Source organism: Sapajus apella, unplaced genomic scaffold, assembly GCF_009761245.1.
Source record: "Sapajus apella isolate SASKATOON/1434 unplaced genomic scaffold, GSC_monkey_1.0 scaffold14, whole genome shotgun sequence".
NCBI classification, from domain to species: domain Eukaryota; kingdom Metazoa; phylum Chordata; class Mammalia; order Primates; family Cebidae; genus Sapajus; species Sapajus apella.
Window position 1 is genome coordinate 27,434,632 of NW_022436954.1, and position 17,694 is coordinate 27,452,325.

A 17,694-nucleotide genomic window follows, 5' to 3' on the forward strand; every position below is an offset into this window, starting at 1 on the left:
CCATTACCTTTGGTCTCTTTTTTTGCCAATAATGCAGATTATTCTGGGCTATAAGGTCAATGGGTACTCAGAGTATTGCTCTGGAAGACTTTGGCATTTTTTGGGATTTTGCAATGGGTCAAAGGTATTGGATATGTAAACTAAAAAGTATCTGAGTCAGATCTCAATCAATTTAGAAGTTTATTCTTCCAAGGTTAAAGACATGCCCAGAAAAAAAAAAACGCAGAATCACAGAAATAGTCTGTAGCCTGTACTTTTCTCCAATGATGATTCTGAGGGATTCCATATTTAAAGTGGAAAAGCAGACTGGAGGGAAAAAAGGAAGAGTCTGGTCACATTACTGAATCCACATGTTGGCAGGGAAAAGAAGCTGGTAAGGAATAGACAATGATGTATTTGTCTTGTGCTCAGTAAATTGGCACTTTATAGAAGATAAGGTGAACAAAGGGTAGTAGCTACCGGTGGAGATATTTAACTATTAGATAACTGCTTAGGAACAAAAGGAAAGGCAGTTTCTTGCATAATTCAACTTTCACCTTAATTTTTTTTTTCATTTTGGCACAGTAAATTGGGGTCTGGAGTTTACTTTCCTTTCACAGATATATGACTTAGGTTACATTCCAGGAGGGAATGAAAGTATAGTGGAGTAGCTCCAGACTAGACCACAACCATATAACAGGCACATAGGTCAGCTAGTTAGTTGGGAGTTTTGCCATGGGAGTTGTTGTACTATAAATAGGATTCATGTTTTCACAGGGAGAGAGTAGCTTAACTAGCCATATTTGGATAAGCTACCTAGAAGCTGCCACAAATATATTTGAATTGACTTGATATAATTTATAATATTAAAATCATAATTATAGTTTAAATAATTTTTTGAGTTCTTGTTAAATGTCTGGAAGCATGTAAGCACTTTGTTATCTTACTTAATCTTCACAACAACCTTATGTTTTGGAGATTTTTATTATTTTCATTTTATAAATGAGGCAACTAAGGCTCACAAATGTCAAGTATGATCAGGGTTGTCCCACATAAGGTAAGGGACATAGCTAGCATTTGAATCCAAATCAGGCTGCCTCTAACATCTATGCTTTTTCTTAACTACTATCATGCATTCCTTCCTAAACCCACATACGGGGCTTCTTAGCAATCTATTCCAAGTGCCCGATTTTATGGATAACCTCCAAGACCCAGTCTTCATTCAGTTGTAGACCGATCACCCTGAGGCAGATTCTCCAAAGCAGAAGAGGCGCAAAAGCATTCTCAGATGCAAAGATGCCCATGAGAGTTAAACTCCAGCTCTGAGCACATTTTTTCCTACACATTTTCTTTCTAGTTGAAATTAGAAAGACCACCAGCTTATACCTTGCAAACAACTGGCCTTGCAAGGGAGCCAGGCCAGACTCTTCCAGACTCTTCCTAGTGCAGTGTCCTTTTTACCCTCCAGTAAGAAATTGATAATAGCAACTAGAATTTATTTTGAGTCTTTGTTCTGAGAACAAATTGAGGTTTCTTCTTTGCCTGGAATGAATATTATTTGAATTGAAAGCTAGAATGTCCTGGACTAAGACTGTCTCAGCAGCATCTTTATGTTTACTCCTTCATTTTAAACTTTTTAAAACATTTTTTTGTGGTTTAAGACTGAATATCTGGTAAACATGGCCAAAAGGATTCTTCACACTGATTTGGCTTGAACTTATAGTTGAGAGGACAAAACTTACTCTTAAGAATTTAATTAGCTTTCCTGGCACTGAATTTCTAAGAGAGAGAGTTATCAACCATCATATTTTTCAAGTCAAAACTTGCAACACAAGATTGGGAAAAAGATTTTCTTAATATTCCCTGGTTCCTGAAACACTCTGAAAGCTTTAAATTTTTTAGGTTAGTAGAGCAAGATAAAGTATTTTGGTTTTTTTTTGTTTTTTTTTTTTCAGGACATGCAGTCATAGCACATATTGGTCAATGAGAAAATTATGGCTGGATTTCTTATCTAACAGTTGTGTCTCTGTGTGAGGGAAGGGGGTGCAGGGAGAAAGGAAGAGTTAGTTTCCATTCTTACAAAAAGAATACATTTTCTACTATGAGAAAGTTCACAGGTGGTTAGTCTTTCCAATAAAACTATTAAGTAAGCTAAGCAGAAATAGTGTAGAGTCCTCAAAAACAGAAAAGTATAAATCAGGAGAGATTTCTGGACTCAGCTGGGTGTGTCTGGAGCCTGTGTACTAATTCTGATTTGGACACATTGTTTTTCTTTAATCCTTTCTTTCCTCCTCCTCCTCCTACTTTTTCTTTGCTACTGGTTATTGATGTTTACCTTTTGCCAGACATTTTGCTAAGCACTTTATGTACATTAACTCATTGAATTTTCACACAGTCTGTGAGAGAAGTATAAGCACTATCTCCGAGTGACAAACAGGGGAGTCAAGGCTCAAGAAGGTTAAGTAACTTGCCCCAGATCAGGCAGAGGTAAAAAGTAGAGCCGGAACTCAACCCTATGTCTCTCTGACTCTAGACCTTGACTTCTCAACTACCACATAATACTGCTTCCTCACTGAATCTTTTCTGTTCTTTGTCCCCAGGGACAGGATGAGAACTTCAGTCAATGTTGTTGGTGACTCATTTGGGGCTGGGATAGTCTATCACCTCTCCAAGTCTGAGCTGGATACCATTGACTCCCAGCATCGAGTGCATGAAGATATTGAAATGACCAAGACTCAATCCATTTATGATGACATGAAGAACCATAGGGAAAGCAACTCTAATCAGTGTGTCTATGCCGCACACAACTCTGTCATAGTAGATGAGTGCAAGGTACATTTCCCATTCATGGATATTGAGACCTGTATATAGTAGTGCATGCTCAATTTCTTAAAAAACAAACAAACAAACCCATAACGCCCTGCATGTATTATTGTCACATTTATTTTCCTAAAGAATCATGTAACCCAAGCTTCTGTGAGTCCCAGATCATCTAATTCTGTGTCTAACTTGGCAGGAAATCAACAAGTCTGACAGTGAAAGAGTCAATCAGTTGCTTATTTTATCCATGTGATGCACAACAACCATTCTGACTTCCGCATCCACCCTACTTGACTAATTTGACCAGTTACCTTGAATATTTTGCCCAAGAATTTGTGGTTTAGTAGAGCTTTGCTGATTTTGAAATATTTGATTCCTCAGATGAAGCATCAAGAGAACTCCCAAGCATCATCTGATGAACCTAGCACAGATATTCCTCCTTGCTATATATCACATATTGGTCAAAAATGTGCCCACATAACTTTACACAATTATTTTTTTCTTAATTATTTTTGTGGGAAAGGTGAATTTTGACCTGAGAGTACCTTGCTCCAAAAGTGAGTAAACAATTTCAAGTAAAGAACAGCTATCCTTCAGGACAATTATCCAGAAATGTCATTTTAAAAACATTACCTCTCATACACTGCCTGGCCGTGCCATCTTTCTGCAGCATGGATGTTCTGGGCTCTCCTCCAAGCTGTTGGGTGCTAATTCTTCAAGCCTGATGAGCTTTCTCTACCCTTCATTGTTAACTAATCTGACATTGTCAAAGTCAGAGTGTCATGACCAGAGTAAAGCAAACTTGGAGAAACCCTGGCAGGTGAGCAGAATCAAGTCTAGGGGTTGATTTGCTAAAATGATTTCACACAGCAGCTGAGGACAGTCTGAACCCAGCCAGAGATCTCTGGTACCTTTTTGACTTCTGTTGACAAGGTCACATTTAATGACTAATTTCTTCCTATATTATTTCTGGGTCATTACAATTATATATCATACCATGGCTCTTGCTGGGCAACTAAGGGTGTCACAGAAGCAATTCTCTTTGCTTGATTGTAACATAGGTCCAGAATTCTAGTGGACTAGCACAGGCTTTTCTTGTCCTCTCTATGTAGGATACACACGTGGGAGAACAAGGACTCTGATACAAATTAGGTAGGAAAATTTGTATCAGTGGCAATTGCATAAGTATATTAATTGCCTCAGTGAAAATGATTCAAATTATTAGAAATTCAGATGTACCAGATTATGTAAAGGACATAATCCATTCTCCTGGAAAGCTAGTATTTCCCACATCTGAGTGAAGTGCTGGGTTATTCCCCATCAAAGTGTTGGTTTAAATTTCACAAGGGTCAATAATCTTGTGAATGGCTCTATGTTCTATTATATTTAAGTACTTATTGTGTGCCTTGTAAGATTTGGTTGAGTGCCCCTCTCTCATTCCTATAAGATCCTATATTTTGATTATTCATCAAGTGTTTATTGAATGTCTATTATCTATAAAGCCATAAATTAGGGACTGGAAGACAACAAAAAGAATATACAGTGTTGTAATGGTGATAAGACTTGAACTCAAATTATTGCCATATGAGGAAAATTAGGTATAACAAAAAAATCAAATTTTTAAAAATTTCATAATTATATTTGAGAAGAATCCTAGTGGTTAATTGCGTATGGCCCTTTTTGAGTTTCTCAAGAGGCTTCTTAATATTTTGTAGGACACTTTTTGAAAAAGGTGTGTGGGCATGAGATATCTTTAGATTTCAGACTTCCTGTATTTGTTTTTGAAGGACATCAAACACATCAGGATAAATTTGCTTCATTTTTTAAAGCAAAACATTTCAAGCCCTATAGGGAAATGTTTGTGAATTATCCACATCAGTAGAAAGTAAGGTCTTAGGAGTCAGGCTTTGTCCCCAGTTATACTACCGTGACCCAGCACCTAAAACAGTGTCTGGCATGTTGTAGGAGGCTCAATAAATATTTGTTGAATGTATCATTTTAGCATCTTTAGTCCTTGCTATATTTCAGATAACCTTTTTGCTGGTCAGTTCCATGGAGATAGTGGCTCAGTCTCTATAGCTAGCCAGCCGACCACCTGCAAACTCATTGGTTAATTAGCATTTAGGTGGACAATGGTCAAACTGAGCACATCTTAAAGATGATGAATATAGCTCTATTGGTTTATCAACTATTTCAGCTGTTTACATTTTTAATGAAATGGTTGGGTTCAGCTCAGTGAAAGCTATTTGATCCTCAGCCTTCGCTAGGTAAAGCATGTTGATTCTTCTCACTCTAAATCAGTTAACTGTGTTGACGATGATGTGGGAAGGAGGCACTCAGAGCCATGGAGATGAATTTACACCCTTTCTGAGGGTATCTGGGTCACATCTATTTATTCCTTTGAACTTCCTTATGGTTAATTCTGTCTATTTATTTCCCACTTTTTAAAAACTGAGATGTCAGTGCTTGCTGCCAATGCCTTCCTCTTTTTGTTTTCTATTACCCAAGTATTTGGAGCAGAGAGGAGTGGGATGGGTTGGGTTGAGGAATGGAGTCCTAGCTTTCTTTAGCACAGCCAAGAAAGGAAATGACAAAAAGCTGCTGTCCCAGATACTTTTGAAACATAGGCCTCAGTATTTACAAATAAAAAAACAAAACAAAAACACCTCCCCCCAAGTGCTGTCTGGCTCTTCCAAAGGCACCACACTATGGTTGATAATTTTGTACAACTATTGATGTGGTTCATCACTGAGAGCCAAATAGACACATTCAAGGTCATAGGGAACAGGCAACTTTCTCCAGGCAGACATTCTGTCCCTGGCAGTCTTTCTTGACAGTTCACTGAAAGGGAAACAAATTTGCTGCAGCTCTGGTCAAAACTTTAACCATTTCAAACATTGTTATGTCTTGTTGGTCTGTGTATTCAAACTCTTGCCTGGTAATAGTAGTTTGAAGTTACACAATAGTTTTTCAAGTTTAATCAGAATAACTGCATGTGGAACAGTCATTGCTAATTGCATGGCCTGTTTTTCTGAAAAAAAAGGGGGGGAGGGGTGGCTAATGGGGATTGGATAAATGGTTTTTATTTCCCTTTCCTTGATTCATTGAAGGGCACTTGGTTTTCTGTTCCTAGCATGTTGTATGTGGTCATGATGCATGCATTTCAATTCCACTTGGGTAAGAAGAAAGATTTCTTTCAAACATTGCTGTGTTTGTCATGTCTCCATATTCTAATGCTTTCATAAATCCAGTCTCTCCATTATGTGGAATCTCAGTCGTGGGTTTAAGTTTGCACATGACGTTGAGGACAGTCAGACAGAAGGTAAGCTAGGAAAACTACTTAGAAGTGGAGGGGAAAACCTCCTATTCTGCATAAAGGTTCAGTTCACTTTGAGCCAGGGAAGCATAATATAGATGGTCTGGTAATTACATCTGATTATTAAATGACTGCATTGAAGTAATTTAGATAAACATTCTCACTGATCTCAGACTTTTAATTCCCCCTACTTTTCTCTTTAATTTTTAAAGCTGGGATAGTTTATTTGGCACAGCTGAAACGTCATGATTTCTGATTTAAAAATCGGATATGTATGCCCATCTACCTGGTGCCATTGCAACTGAACCTTTCACATGCATGAGTAGAACTAGATGCCTAGTTCTGGATTTCTTCCTCTGTGGTTGTATGGAGTAGCACATGGGCACTATATTTTAAGGACTGTGTTACTGTGTGATGGATCACTGGGTAGTTATACACCCCACAACATTAAAAACATAGAAGTTATTCCCCAAATTGCAAGGAAGTTTTAATACATTGATACTCCCAAGGCAAACATGGATTTTTAAAATTCTCAGATCACTGTTGAAACCCAAGACAAATTCAAATTCAATTTTGAAAGAACTCTGTTTAAAACTAATATTTCAGTCACGTAGTATATAACCTTGGATTTGGTGCTTCTCCACATAACGCACAGGGCTTTTTTCTGGTTCGTAGCCTGTGAGCTGGATGTTAATGATAATTATTTTCAGGTAACTCTGGCAGCCAATGGAAAGTCAGCCGACTGCAGTGTTGAGGAAGAACCTTGGAAACGTGAGAAATAAGGATATGAGTCTCAGCAAATTCTTGAATAAACTCCCCAGCGTACCCTATGGTAAATGATGATATAAACAAGCTTTCTTTAAAAAGGAAAAAAATGCACCTATTTCTATGTTTACCTAATCTGTTAGCTGAGGCTTAGAGGAGCTCTTGTGAGTCAGTGATGACAGGCACGGTGCTGTGTCTTTGCCAAATAATGCTTTATAACCGTCTAATTTTCTCACTTGTATTATGATTTGAATGGATGCTGCTGGAGGAATCAGTTTGAATTGAAGACACGTTCTTGCCAGCTTCCCTGTTCTCCCAAGATGCAGAAATGTGGATGCTCTTTTCCCAGGGGACATGCATAAAGCAGTGTGGTACACTCCAGGGACTTGGGATAATGAGCAAACACACAGTGTGTTATTCCTTAAAGTGTTCTCCATGCCTCGCCTTGTTATGCACAAGAGATTCTGTTAAAAAGCCTCTAGAAGTAACTCCCCTTAAAATGTCTGGTAGAGTTTGGACAGAGTTTGATTAAAAGCAAACACCTGTCGTAGGGAATTTTGACAATTTATCTTCCATATACTCTTTAAGTAAAATGTTTCAGAGTGTTTTAGAGGAAGCCATGCTCTTAAAGGCAGCTGATTAAAGAACTTACTATGTCTCTGCCTTACCCTATGTAATCTGTGAGAACAATGGTTTAAATTTCAAGGTATGTTTCATAATGCTCTCTAAATTTGATAATTGATTAGGAAGTGTTTTGTATGTAACCACTGTACATATTGACAAAATTAAGAGAGCACAGTCAACATGAAGCTTAGCCAGAATTAAATATTCAAATTTATTTATATTTGGTTTGCCTTCACCTGGTATAGTAAAATCAAGTGAGATTATTTGGTCTATGTTTTGCTTTGTTTAACCAAAAAGATTATTTTTTGAGTTTCTAATGAAAAAGACATTTTTAATCTGCAAATTATTTCAGTCATCATCTCATCATCCTGGAAAGCCTGATCATTTTAGTGTCCTCACACATGGAAGACACTTGTGTTGGCTGTGCCTCTTTTAATGTGATCTCTTGATGAAACAAAAACACGAATTTATCTAATATGTAGAAAGGTTTTTGTTATCTTCTATCAAAGCACATAAAACCAGGTATAGGACACAGTTGAAAGCAGAGTCAGTCTTCCTCCTCAGTCTTCTCAGTGGAAAGGAACAAAAAACAAACATCTGTGCAAAGCCCTATAAAAGTGACATTCCTTTGGCAGTGTCCAGGTAGCGTTGAACCATGATGTGGCAACAAAGGATGGCTCTGTACCGCTTCGCAGATGGAACCTTGTTTAAGACTGTGAAGTTTTAAGGAATAATGTAATTGGTGTAGCACAGTGCCTTTCATGCAGTAGAGAGCCAACAAATCCTTAATGATTGGTTATATAAGCTAAATTTTTAATGTCTCTACTATCCTTTTTTATTGAATAGCGCACAGTATTCTCCTAAGGTTGCTGGGTTTGGAAGTAAGCTTGGGACTTAAATCATTGAGAAATAAAGCATATTTGACTCTAAGAAGTATGTGGAACCTTGTTTATAGGGAGAGAGTAGGGTGTATTACATGAGACCAGCAGAGGGATGCTGAGATATTCATGGTTTATAGAACCGAAATTCTCTGAGATAAGAGTGTTTATGGACCTCAAATACCCTTTCTTATCTATTCTTTGTGACTTCTCTCTTCTAAATCAGATACCTTTGAAATATACAAGAGACATGAGATTCCAGTTGTTTTTGTCTCCTAAAACCTAGTTATTTTTGGATAAGGATCACTACTGAACAATATTAGGCAACTTTTCATTTTTGCTTTTTAAATGACATTGGTCTTTATTATCAGTAGATGGGCAGTTAACAGGATGGTCAAGGGATATGCTCAAGTGTAGTAGCAGAAAATGCATTCTTTACAGCAAACGCTGTAGACCAAGGGGACAGTTCCTGGGTTTAGCTGTGAAGCTGTTTAGGATTTTCTTTAAGTGGTGCTCCCAAGAGCTTTTTTATGGTAAGCTGTAGGCTCTAGGCAACGTGTCTAGGAGCTTATTGTTTTTGCTGTGGAAGGCCAACTTTGGCATTTATAAATGGGCATGTTTCTCAAAGGAGTGGTCACAGGATTGTCTTCTCAAAACTCTGCTTGAAAACCTCTCTGGTGTGTTTTGTCTCCCACTTTTTCCTAGCTATCCTGTTAACATGTAAATATAGCAGCAGGCATGTGTTTAGAAGAAACAAGGTACACAACTTCACAAAGCAAGTTTTTCTGGTTTGAGACTTAGTATATGCAGGAAGTCTCATGAGAATCTACTTAGAAAATCACATTCCTCTGGAAACTCAATAAGTCATATTAATAAACAGTTTCTTGAACTCAGGACTAGCCTGAAAATCCAAAATGTATGTAGAGTTGACATATGTCTATGTCCTCTGTTTTTTTCTTTTAGACCTCATTTATTTCTCCCATGCCATGCCCATTAGGGATTTTCTTTGCCCAGCATATGTGCCATAAACAGAACAAATGGATCCAGGGTATACCTCTAATAACCTTTATCTAAAATAGAATACATTTAACCTGCCAATTGTATGTATAGATTTTTCCTAATTGGTTCAACATAGATATGAATGCTTGTAATAGTCTGTTACTCTTTGATAATGCATAAATGTTATATTTATATACAGTTACAGCAGGCCAGAAGCATACATACACTGCATCCTGTAAGGTCTGTAAATCAGGGCTTCGGCAATGCCATTTTGTTATAGACTTATTCAGTTTTTCTAGAAATTAGGCTCATTTCAAGAGAAAGCCAACTAAATAGACTTTAATCCTTCTCTGTCTCATACTTGTCGTTTGAGAAACCCTAGTGGAATCATCACTTAATTCTTTACTGAAATTCAATGAATCAAATCCAATCATTGAGAAGAATAGCTTACCTTGCAGGGTAACACTTTACCTTAGATCTTTGGGGGCATGCTTCCCATACAAAGAGCATCAAAAAATCAGGGCAACCATCTAGATCCCACAGATCTTCAACATAAGACTCTACGTGATGAGATCTGAAATACACAGCTATCAGATTCAGTTTTTACTTCCTACTAAGGGTAGACAGACAACCTATGATTTTGCTGCCTGCAGATGTTACCATACCCTGTAAAAGGCAAATAATTCTTTCTCCTCTTGAACCACTAGTCAGCCTGGATATTCATGAAAGCTGAAAGAAGGGGTGCCAAAAAATGCCTAGATCCTGGATTTAAACTCATAAAATATGAGAAAGGCTTACGGAAAATTCAAATCATGGGGAGATTCCTGGTAGGTGTTACCAGGCATCCCAATGTCCTGTTGATTAGAGAGTCTCTGGTCATTTCCACTTGTGCATGGAGAAATATGTCATTTGCAAATGTATTTAGTCAAGGAGCTCTTTTGGAGTAAAGTGGTTGGGAATCTCATTTACTGGGTCTTCCAAAGGAAACCCAGTTCTGCCATGTTTTTTTCAAATACTACACATCCGTTTGTTCTGAACAACAAAAGTTATGTTATAGTTTTTTACTTTTGTAGGAATCAAAGCTTCAGCTACCTGTGCAATATTCATGGAATGCAGCAATAAATCCAAATAGTTATATCCATGCTCAGAGAGAATTTTCCATAGTTCTGACTCTTGAAAAACAAGTCTCATCAGCTCTCACCTGGTTTGATGATAAAAGTGCACAGCAGTTACACCCCAGTGGAAGTGGTTCTTCTCACTTAGCTGCTCTCTAACTCTTAGGGCTATCCAGTTGTCTGAGCTGCTGGTTTGCTTTACTTATTCTCTAACCAAACTCATTCCACACCAAGAAAAAGGACCAAATGAAATTTTCAGTTATTGTCATACTTGCTCTTCGAATAAGAATGCTAGAGTCTGGGTGCATAAGAAGACTGAGTTAAAGCAAACAGCCTGAAAGAATTCTGGAGTGAGAGTTTTGTAAGTCTAATTGTCAAAGAAGATAAATGGTCTCAGTATCTGTAGTAATTTCTGGTTAAGCCTGGAAGGATCACTGAATGCCAACCCAGGCAGGTGGCACTAGAGGCAGACTGTTCTCCAAGCATAGAGTGAGTTTCCAGCTGCTCATGAAACATTTGCTTATGATTTTCCCTAAAAAAAAAATGAATTTTCTACTTCTCCTCCTCCCTTCCTATCATTCCACTTGTTGTTGCTGCTTTACCACCAATCAGCTTAGTAACCATCACACAAGTTAGTGTGAGGCTTGGTTTTAGAATAGATAACAGACTTTTGATTAAATAGTATCCAACTTCACAGCATAACACAGATAATTCAGACAATGGCATAGAGATGATAAGAAACAACATGGTTTGGTAGAGGGAACATTTGATTTAGACTCTGCCCATTTTTAGCTGTATGACTTACACAAGTCACTTTATGTCCAAGCTTCATTTTCTCCCATATGAAAAGTGAAGGGGTTTGATTAAATGATTAAAATCCCCTTCCAGCCCTGTGAGCACAATGTTTTATGATCTTGGCTTTGTTTCCTTTTTAAGAGGCTTCCTACTATAAAATGTGACCTATTTACATTTTAAGTAGAAGCAGCCCACAATAATGAATAATCAATTTAGATTTTTCTCATCCCCTTTGGGAGAAATTAAATTCAAGCCTCTATTCATTTGATGTTTTACAAGCTTGGAAGGTACCCATGTTCATTCACAGTTTGACGTTTTGAGACACCAATAAATATTTTTTAATAAAAGTTCCCTTTACCTAAACTCATCTTCCTAATAGAAGTAGTGATTTGGCTCAGGGAAAAATGCTTCCAGAGTCACCATGAGAGGACTGGATGAACCTATAGCCTCACTCAAGCTCTTGTATCATTCTTGCTGTAGCAACAGAGCCCACTCTGAATACCCAAAACACATTTTTCTCCAACAGTCCTAACTGCCAAGCCAGTACGGGGATTTCAGAGCCTTTGGCAAATGACCTTGAACACTTATGAAATTTGGTGCAAGAGTTACACAATCACAACTGTTTGTAAATATCTTCCCTTCTCTGCCAGGATGTAGATATGCACATCCACTCACAAGTAAGCCCACAGATTCATTTTCACATTTTCCTTTTGGTTTGTTTTTATCATGGGCATCACATTGCAGGACGAGACACTCTTAACTTAGAAGAATGGAATTTTCTGACTATCATTACCCTCTTCAAGGTCTGATGAGTTTCGAGGGTGGGTGGGATACAATGCATGCTCTACAAGGTGCATGCCACCAGCCACGATCTTTAAACAACGTCTTGCACTTTCTGGGACTGCTGCAATGGGCCATGGCTGGCACCTTTGCTCTTTGTCCAAACTTCTGCTAAGTAGACTAGAGTTGGTATTTATTGTGTTGTGAACTCCTTTATTGCTAGAGAAGACGTTAGCTCTTCGGTATTTGCAGGGGCAAGATGTAAAGCTAGGACTAAAAGGATTGGGTTTTGTTTGTTGGCTGTTTTTTTTTTTTTCCATTAGTGCAAAAAACCTGATGCAAAGACAGCAAGATGAGCATAATTTCTTCACTGACCCAGATAAGAAGCTGTAGAAAGTGAGAGATGCCCCTAAGCCCCCATTTCATTTATCCTAAACCATATCAGTTTTCTATGTCCAGCCTTGCTTCACTTTCCAACCTCCAGGCCAAATATTCGTTTTGCTATTTTACAAAGTCCTTCTGGTTTTTACACAGGGCCCTTTTGTGCTGAGAATAAAACCTGCTGTTGGAACACACTTCACTGCTTTGTAGAGTGAGCAGTTGACCTAGAGAACGGGTAGCAACAGGTCGTCGGTTCCTCTGGAGATAGCCCCAATCCTTGGGTGAATGTTAGAACCAGACAACTGGCTGTTACCCTTGTCATGGAGATGATGCAGTCAGAGCCTCACTCCTTCTGGGGCATTATTTCTTCTCATGGCAACCATTTTGCTTGCCTGGAAACAGCCTGTTGCCTTTGCTGGGGGGGGCGGGCAAATATACACACTAGCCAAGGAAGTTGGTCCAGCACATCTCTGAGGTTTCTCCCGCATGGAGTGAATTCCCTGAGATACATGATCAGAAAGTTGGCTGTCTGGTGGTTTAATACTCCACAAGAGTTACTTCCCTTATAGAAACTCATCCTTGGGCATCTACATTTTTCTACAAATCACCTTAACTCCCTCCCTGCGTCCTTCTCTTGGACAAACCTCAGCATTGCATCTCCATGTTGCACAACACAGATCAGATTATCTGGTCACTATAGAGATTTGTATATAAAAAAAAACTACTTTTTTGAGGATTTTTGTATATTGTTTTTCTATTTGTTTTCTACAGCTTGAGGAGAGAGCTGGCAAACTGTGAATCTAACTTGATCTTGTTGCCAGCAGATATATTTTGGCTTCCTGGTAAGAGTCTGTGTTACCAGGGATAATATATTGCCCTCTGATCAGTATTGCACCCTAAAACCACAAATTCCTCCAGTCCAGTCTTACATTTTTTTAAACAAATCCCCTAGCTTGTTTGCTATTATTTATAAAGAGCATTAGAAAATGTATTTATAGACCTGGATATTATATGTTTAATATTAATTTATCCTTTAATAATGTTATAGGTTTGTAACTATTCATCAGAAATTATGAAGAACTCAGTGTAGACTGAATTAATCTATTTAGTATCTGTAATTTTGCAGACATATTTTCTTACGATATTTTCTATATAACCAGCCATGTAGAATGATAACTAATTAGAGCAAAAGAAGTTTCTTCAGCAATTTAGAGCTATCAATTGTTTCCTGACTATATAGTCACATTTGACAAATTGAAGAACCCAGTTCTTAGTGATGCAATAAACAAAATGAACCATTAAGAACAAGGAATTGCTTAAATCCCTTAGCTGGTTAGGATATGCATCTAAACAATTCATCTTTTTAACTCAAGGAATGGTGCTGATTTTTAAAATTTTTGACACCAGGCCTTGTTTTTCCATCTGAGCATTCTAATTTTGCTTTTCTCTAAGACTATCAAAGACAAGGTGTTAATAGTAGGATCATTTCTAGATCAGAATGTTTCATACCTTCCTAAATGTTTATGTGAAAATTGGCTTAGGAAAACTTTGAGTAGCAGAGACTGAGGATGAGTGCTAGAGATGAAATCAGGACAGATTTGTTGCAGTTAATTCTTGCCTAGAAAATTTGTAGTAAATGTCACATTGTTATGTGAATTGAGCACATATTTTTAAAGAAAGTTTAAAAATTCTTTAGAACCAGCTATGAGGCAATACTGTATCACTGGGGGCTGGAAATGGCGGCTTAGAATCATACTGAAATTGTTTAGAAACAGCCCAGGTAGTTTCTGTTCTCAGGTGAATAACAGACTGTGTAACCTCCCTGAAAGTTAAAATAATAACCACTGCAAATACAAGGTGTCTTCCTTCCACCAAATATACTTCCTGAGATGGTGGTAGGGCTAGTATTTTTATCATGGTTTAAAAAGTAGTCAGTTACATAGAAAGTGTATTGGTATGTATTTGAACCTGCTCTCCATTAAACAAACAGATTAGATGTACCCTCAATGGCAATAATTGTATCTATTTTCAAGTACAGCTAGCTGTCAAAGCATGAAGCTCTGTGTGTACACACTGACACTTGGTTCACGCATGAAGAACAGTGCCTATGCACTTTGTGTAGCTATAATGTAGGGATCTAGGTGTAATTTCAGTGAAATGGTGTATAGATGTATTGTAATTTACTGTATATGTTATATTTTGGCTATTCATCTAAATGCAGTAGACATGTCGATCGGTGTTTTGCAAACCCTTCTTTTCCTACTTAGATAACTAGCCGTGAAGCATTTCTCCTCCTCAGTGTGGTTTGGGGATATATATGAGTGAAGAATTTATCTATAAATCCTTTGTACTGATGATTGTTTGAAAGTCTGTATGTGTCCAGCACCTTTGTAAATACACAATTCAGAGCAGGGATGGGCTGGGTGTATGTCCTGGTTCTTAGTGAAAGGTCATCTCATGTCTGTATAATACATGGTGAATGCAACTGTGGAACTTTTGATTACCTAGGCTTAGGTAGGTTTAGAATGAGAACATTCATCTATAGTCCTCCTTTGCTTGGTGGATTGGGCTTAGAGAGACAAAAAGTTAGTCTGCCCCTGTTCATATTAGCATCATGTCTTTAAAGAAAGGTCGGCCTCTCTGGTTGCCAAATACTCATCATGATGCTCATGACTGAAAAGTTCTGAAGAGCCTTGTCTCCCTTGGCTTTTTGAGTCAGGGTACAGGAAAAACATTTTCTGACTAACTAACTGCAAATAGACATGCAGGTGAAACCCCACAGAAGCACAGTTCTGGCTGTGAACTTCCCAGTTGTCTGCAAAAACGTAGAGCACTAGAAACACAGGAATAGTCAGTGTACAGCCTAGGGGGTTGTGAGGCGTAACCGATGAAGCACAGGTCCCACATATGTGAGGGAGTATGACCTCCTCTAGCTAATATGTTCTGCATACATGTTTTGAATAACTGAAGATGGGATTAACTAATGCAAATATACACTTGCCTATTAAAGCACATGTTCTCACATTCTGTGTAATTATCACTAAAAACAATGCAGTGAGATCTATAGTTCCTATAACCCCTTTCTTCTCCCCAAGGAAGAGAAGAAATAGCCATGTGCTGTAGGGAACTCTGAGTGCCCTACTCTTTTCTCAAGAAAGGTAAAGCCTATGATATCATCAGGGGGCATGAAGCACATTAATTTGCAGTGGCTATACGGTGGATATACGGTGGACAGGCTAATTTTTCCTTGAAAATGTGGCTTCTTCAGCTCTTTTCAAATTTTGGATGGAATACCCACTGAAAGAAAACGGAGCTTTATGCAGGATTCTCTTTGAAAATTCTTGTATGTCCAGAACGAAAGATAAAAATAATTGTATTCCTCACACTCACGATCCCCATTGGTCTGAAGTCATGTAGCACAGAGCATCTATAGCACATAGTGTTCAAAGACTAATGAATGCAAACAGACAAAATCTTCAACTAATTTTTGAATTGTTTCTCATATGTGGTACTAGAAAATGCCTTGTTGATGAAGCACATTTTGGGTATTTGAGGTCTTTTGTTTTCGCCTTTAGCTTTCTAAGCTTTCTTACAATGTGGACTGATTACTGTAACATTTCATGTGTAAAATAACTGGATATTCTTTATATACTGGAAATAACTTGTGAATCCAATATTTCACTAAGTGTTTTAACTTCTGTGTATATATCTCTCATCAATAAATGTGGATTCCAACCTCTTTGGTTGTTGCCTCTTCCTTAATTCCCATTTTAGACTAATTTTTGGTTACATAGTAGTATTCCTTTTGCAGAAACTTATGAATTGATGGCTACAATGTTAAAATGAATATTTTCTAGGAAGCCTAAATATATATTGGAGTTACATCTTGTGATCTAAAGGTGGCGAGTTGGACTAAATGCTGTAAATCAATGAATCAGCCAGTATGGGGTAGCCCCCAAAGCTCAGGGCCTTAAAATAACCAAAGTGTATTTCTTATTCATGTGACATGTCCATTACCAGTTGGCTGGGAGACTGCTCTGTGCTATCCTCACTCAGGATGTATGAGGGAGATTCCATCTCCCCGCTGCCGCAGCTGCCAGTGCAGGAAGGGGAACATGGCAAATCTTACGTGGATTCTTACAGCTTCCCTGAATGTATGCACCTCACTTCTGCTCGTATTTCAAGGGCCAAAGCAATCCACATAGCTCCATCTAACTTCAAGAAAGGAAGGAAGTGCAACCTCACCAGATTTACAGGGAAAAAAAAATGGAAATAGTTGGTGAATAGCTCTAATGACTATCGGGCCGTAGAAATGTTTTAAATCATTCATAAAGGATAGTATACAAACATTTCATTTCTCAACAAGTTCAACATAGCAAGTTTTCCCCTCAGTATTGGAAGGATGACGGTGGAAGTAAGGGGCAAGCATTAGGTGGTATTGCTGTAGAAAAAAAATGCATGCTCTTCAACAGCAGGATCACACTCAGCATGGTGGGATTCTGATGCACTGAAAGTTACATGTCCTGGAACAGAGACCCATAGAGAGAGTGGCAGACTCTTGGGTCACACTCTAGGGCACCCATGGTAGGTGGGCTGGATTAGTTGAATTGTTCTATCTCATTCTATTTTGGGGGGGAAAGGAGGCAAATACTTAATTTTAAGTAAAATACATAAATGTGATACACCACAATTCTTTTTACCACTGTCGGTAATTCATTAAAATATTGAAAATGGACACTTCGTTTGAAAAGACACATTTTCTTCTTCCCTTACAGCCAGGTCTACATCCCATCCACATCCAAAATGTTAATTAAATCATAATTGCAAAAAATATGCTCACGAGTAAATCTCTCAGCTGCCATTTTATTTTAAGATAGCAAAAAGCCACAAATTAGAGTTAAGTTAAACTTCTTAATGCTTTAGTATGTACACTATTAGGTCCAAGTCAGCCACTCCTGCCAAAGGCAACATAACCAGAGAGAGACTTGACTTTGCTTTCTCAAGGAGTATGATTTCCCTGTTCTTCTGGAGCAGAGGTGTTTAATCCATCCCTTGTGAGGGCCAGCTAAGTGTTGCTTTTAATTACCATTTCATGAAAAGGAAAAATAAAAAGGAATTTACAGGGGTAAGTAGGGAAAGAGTAATTGTGGACTGAGAGTTACGACACAGGAATTCTGTCTCCACTCAGTCACTGAAGGGTCATATGGATGTGGCTGAATGTCTTTCCAATTTGGAAGTCATC

General features: G+C 38.1%; 1 protein-coding gene across 3 annotated transcripts in view; it reads left to right on the plus strand.

Moving 5' to 3' along the window:
- Window positions 1-16,187, plus strand: part of SLC1A2 (solute carrier family 1 member 2) — a 164,617-nt gene extending 148,430 nt beyond the window's left edge. For all 3 annotated transcript variants that reach the window (XM_032283564.1, XM_032283562.1, XM_032283563.1), the window contains exons 10-11: window positions 2,580-2,811; window positions 6,826-16,187. In XM_032283564.1, the coding sequence (XP_032139455.1) occupies window positions 2,580-2,811; window positions 6,826-6,897 (304 nt within the window). In that variant the 3' untranslated portion in view covers window positions 6,898-16,187. The remainder of the gene's footprint in view (window positions 1-2,579; window positions 2,812-6,825) is intronic.
- The last annotated feature ends 1,507 nt before the right edge of the window (window positions 16,188-17,694 follow it).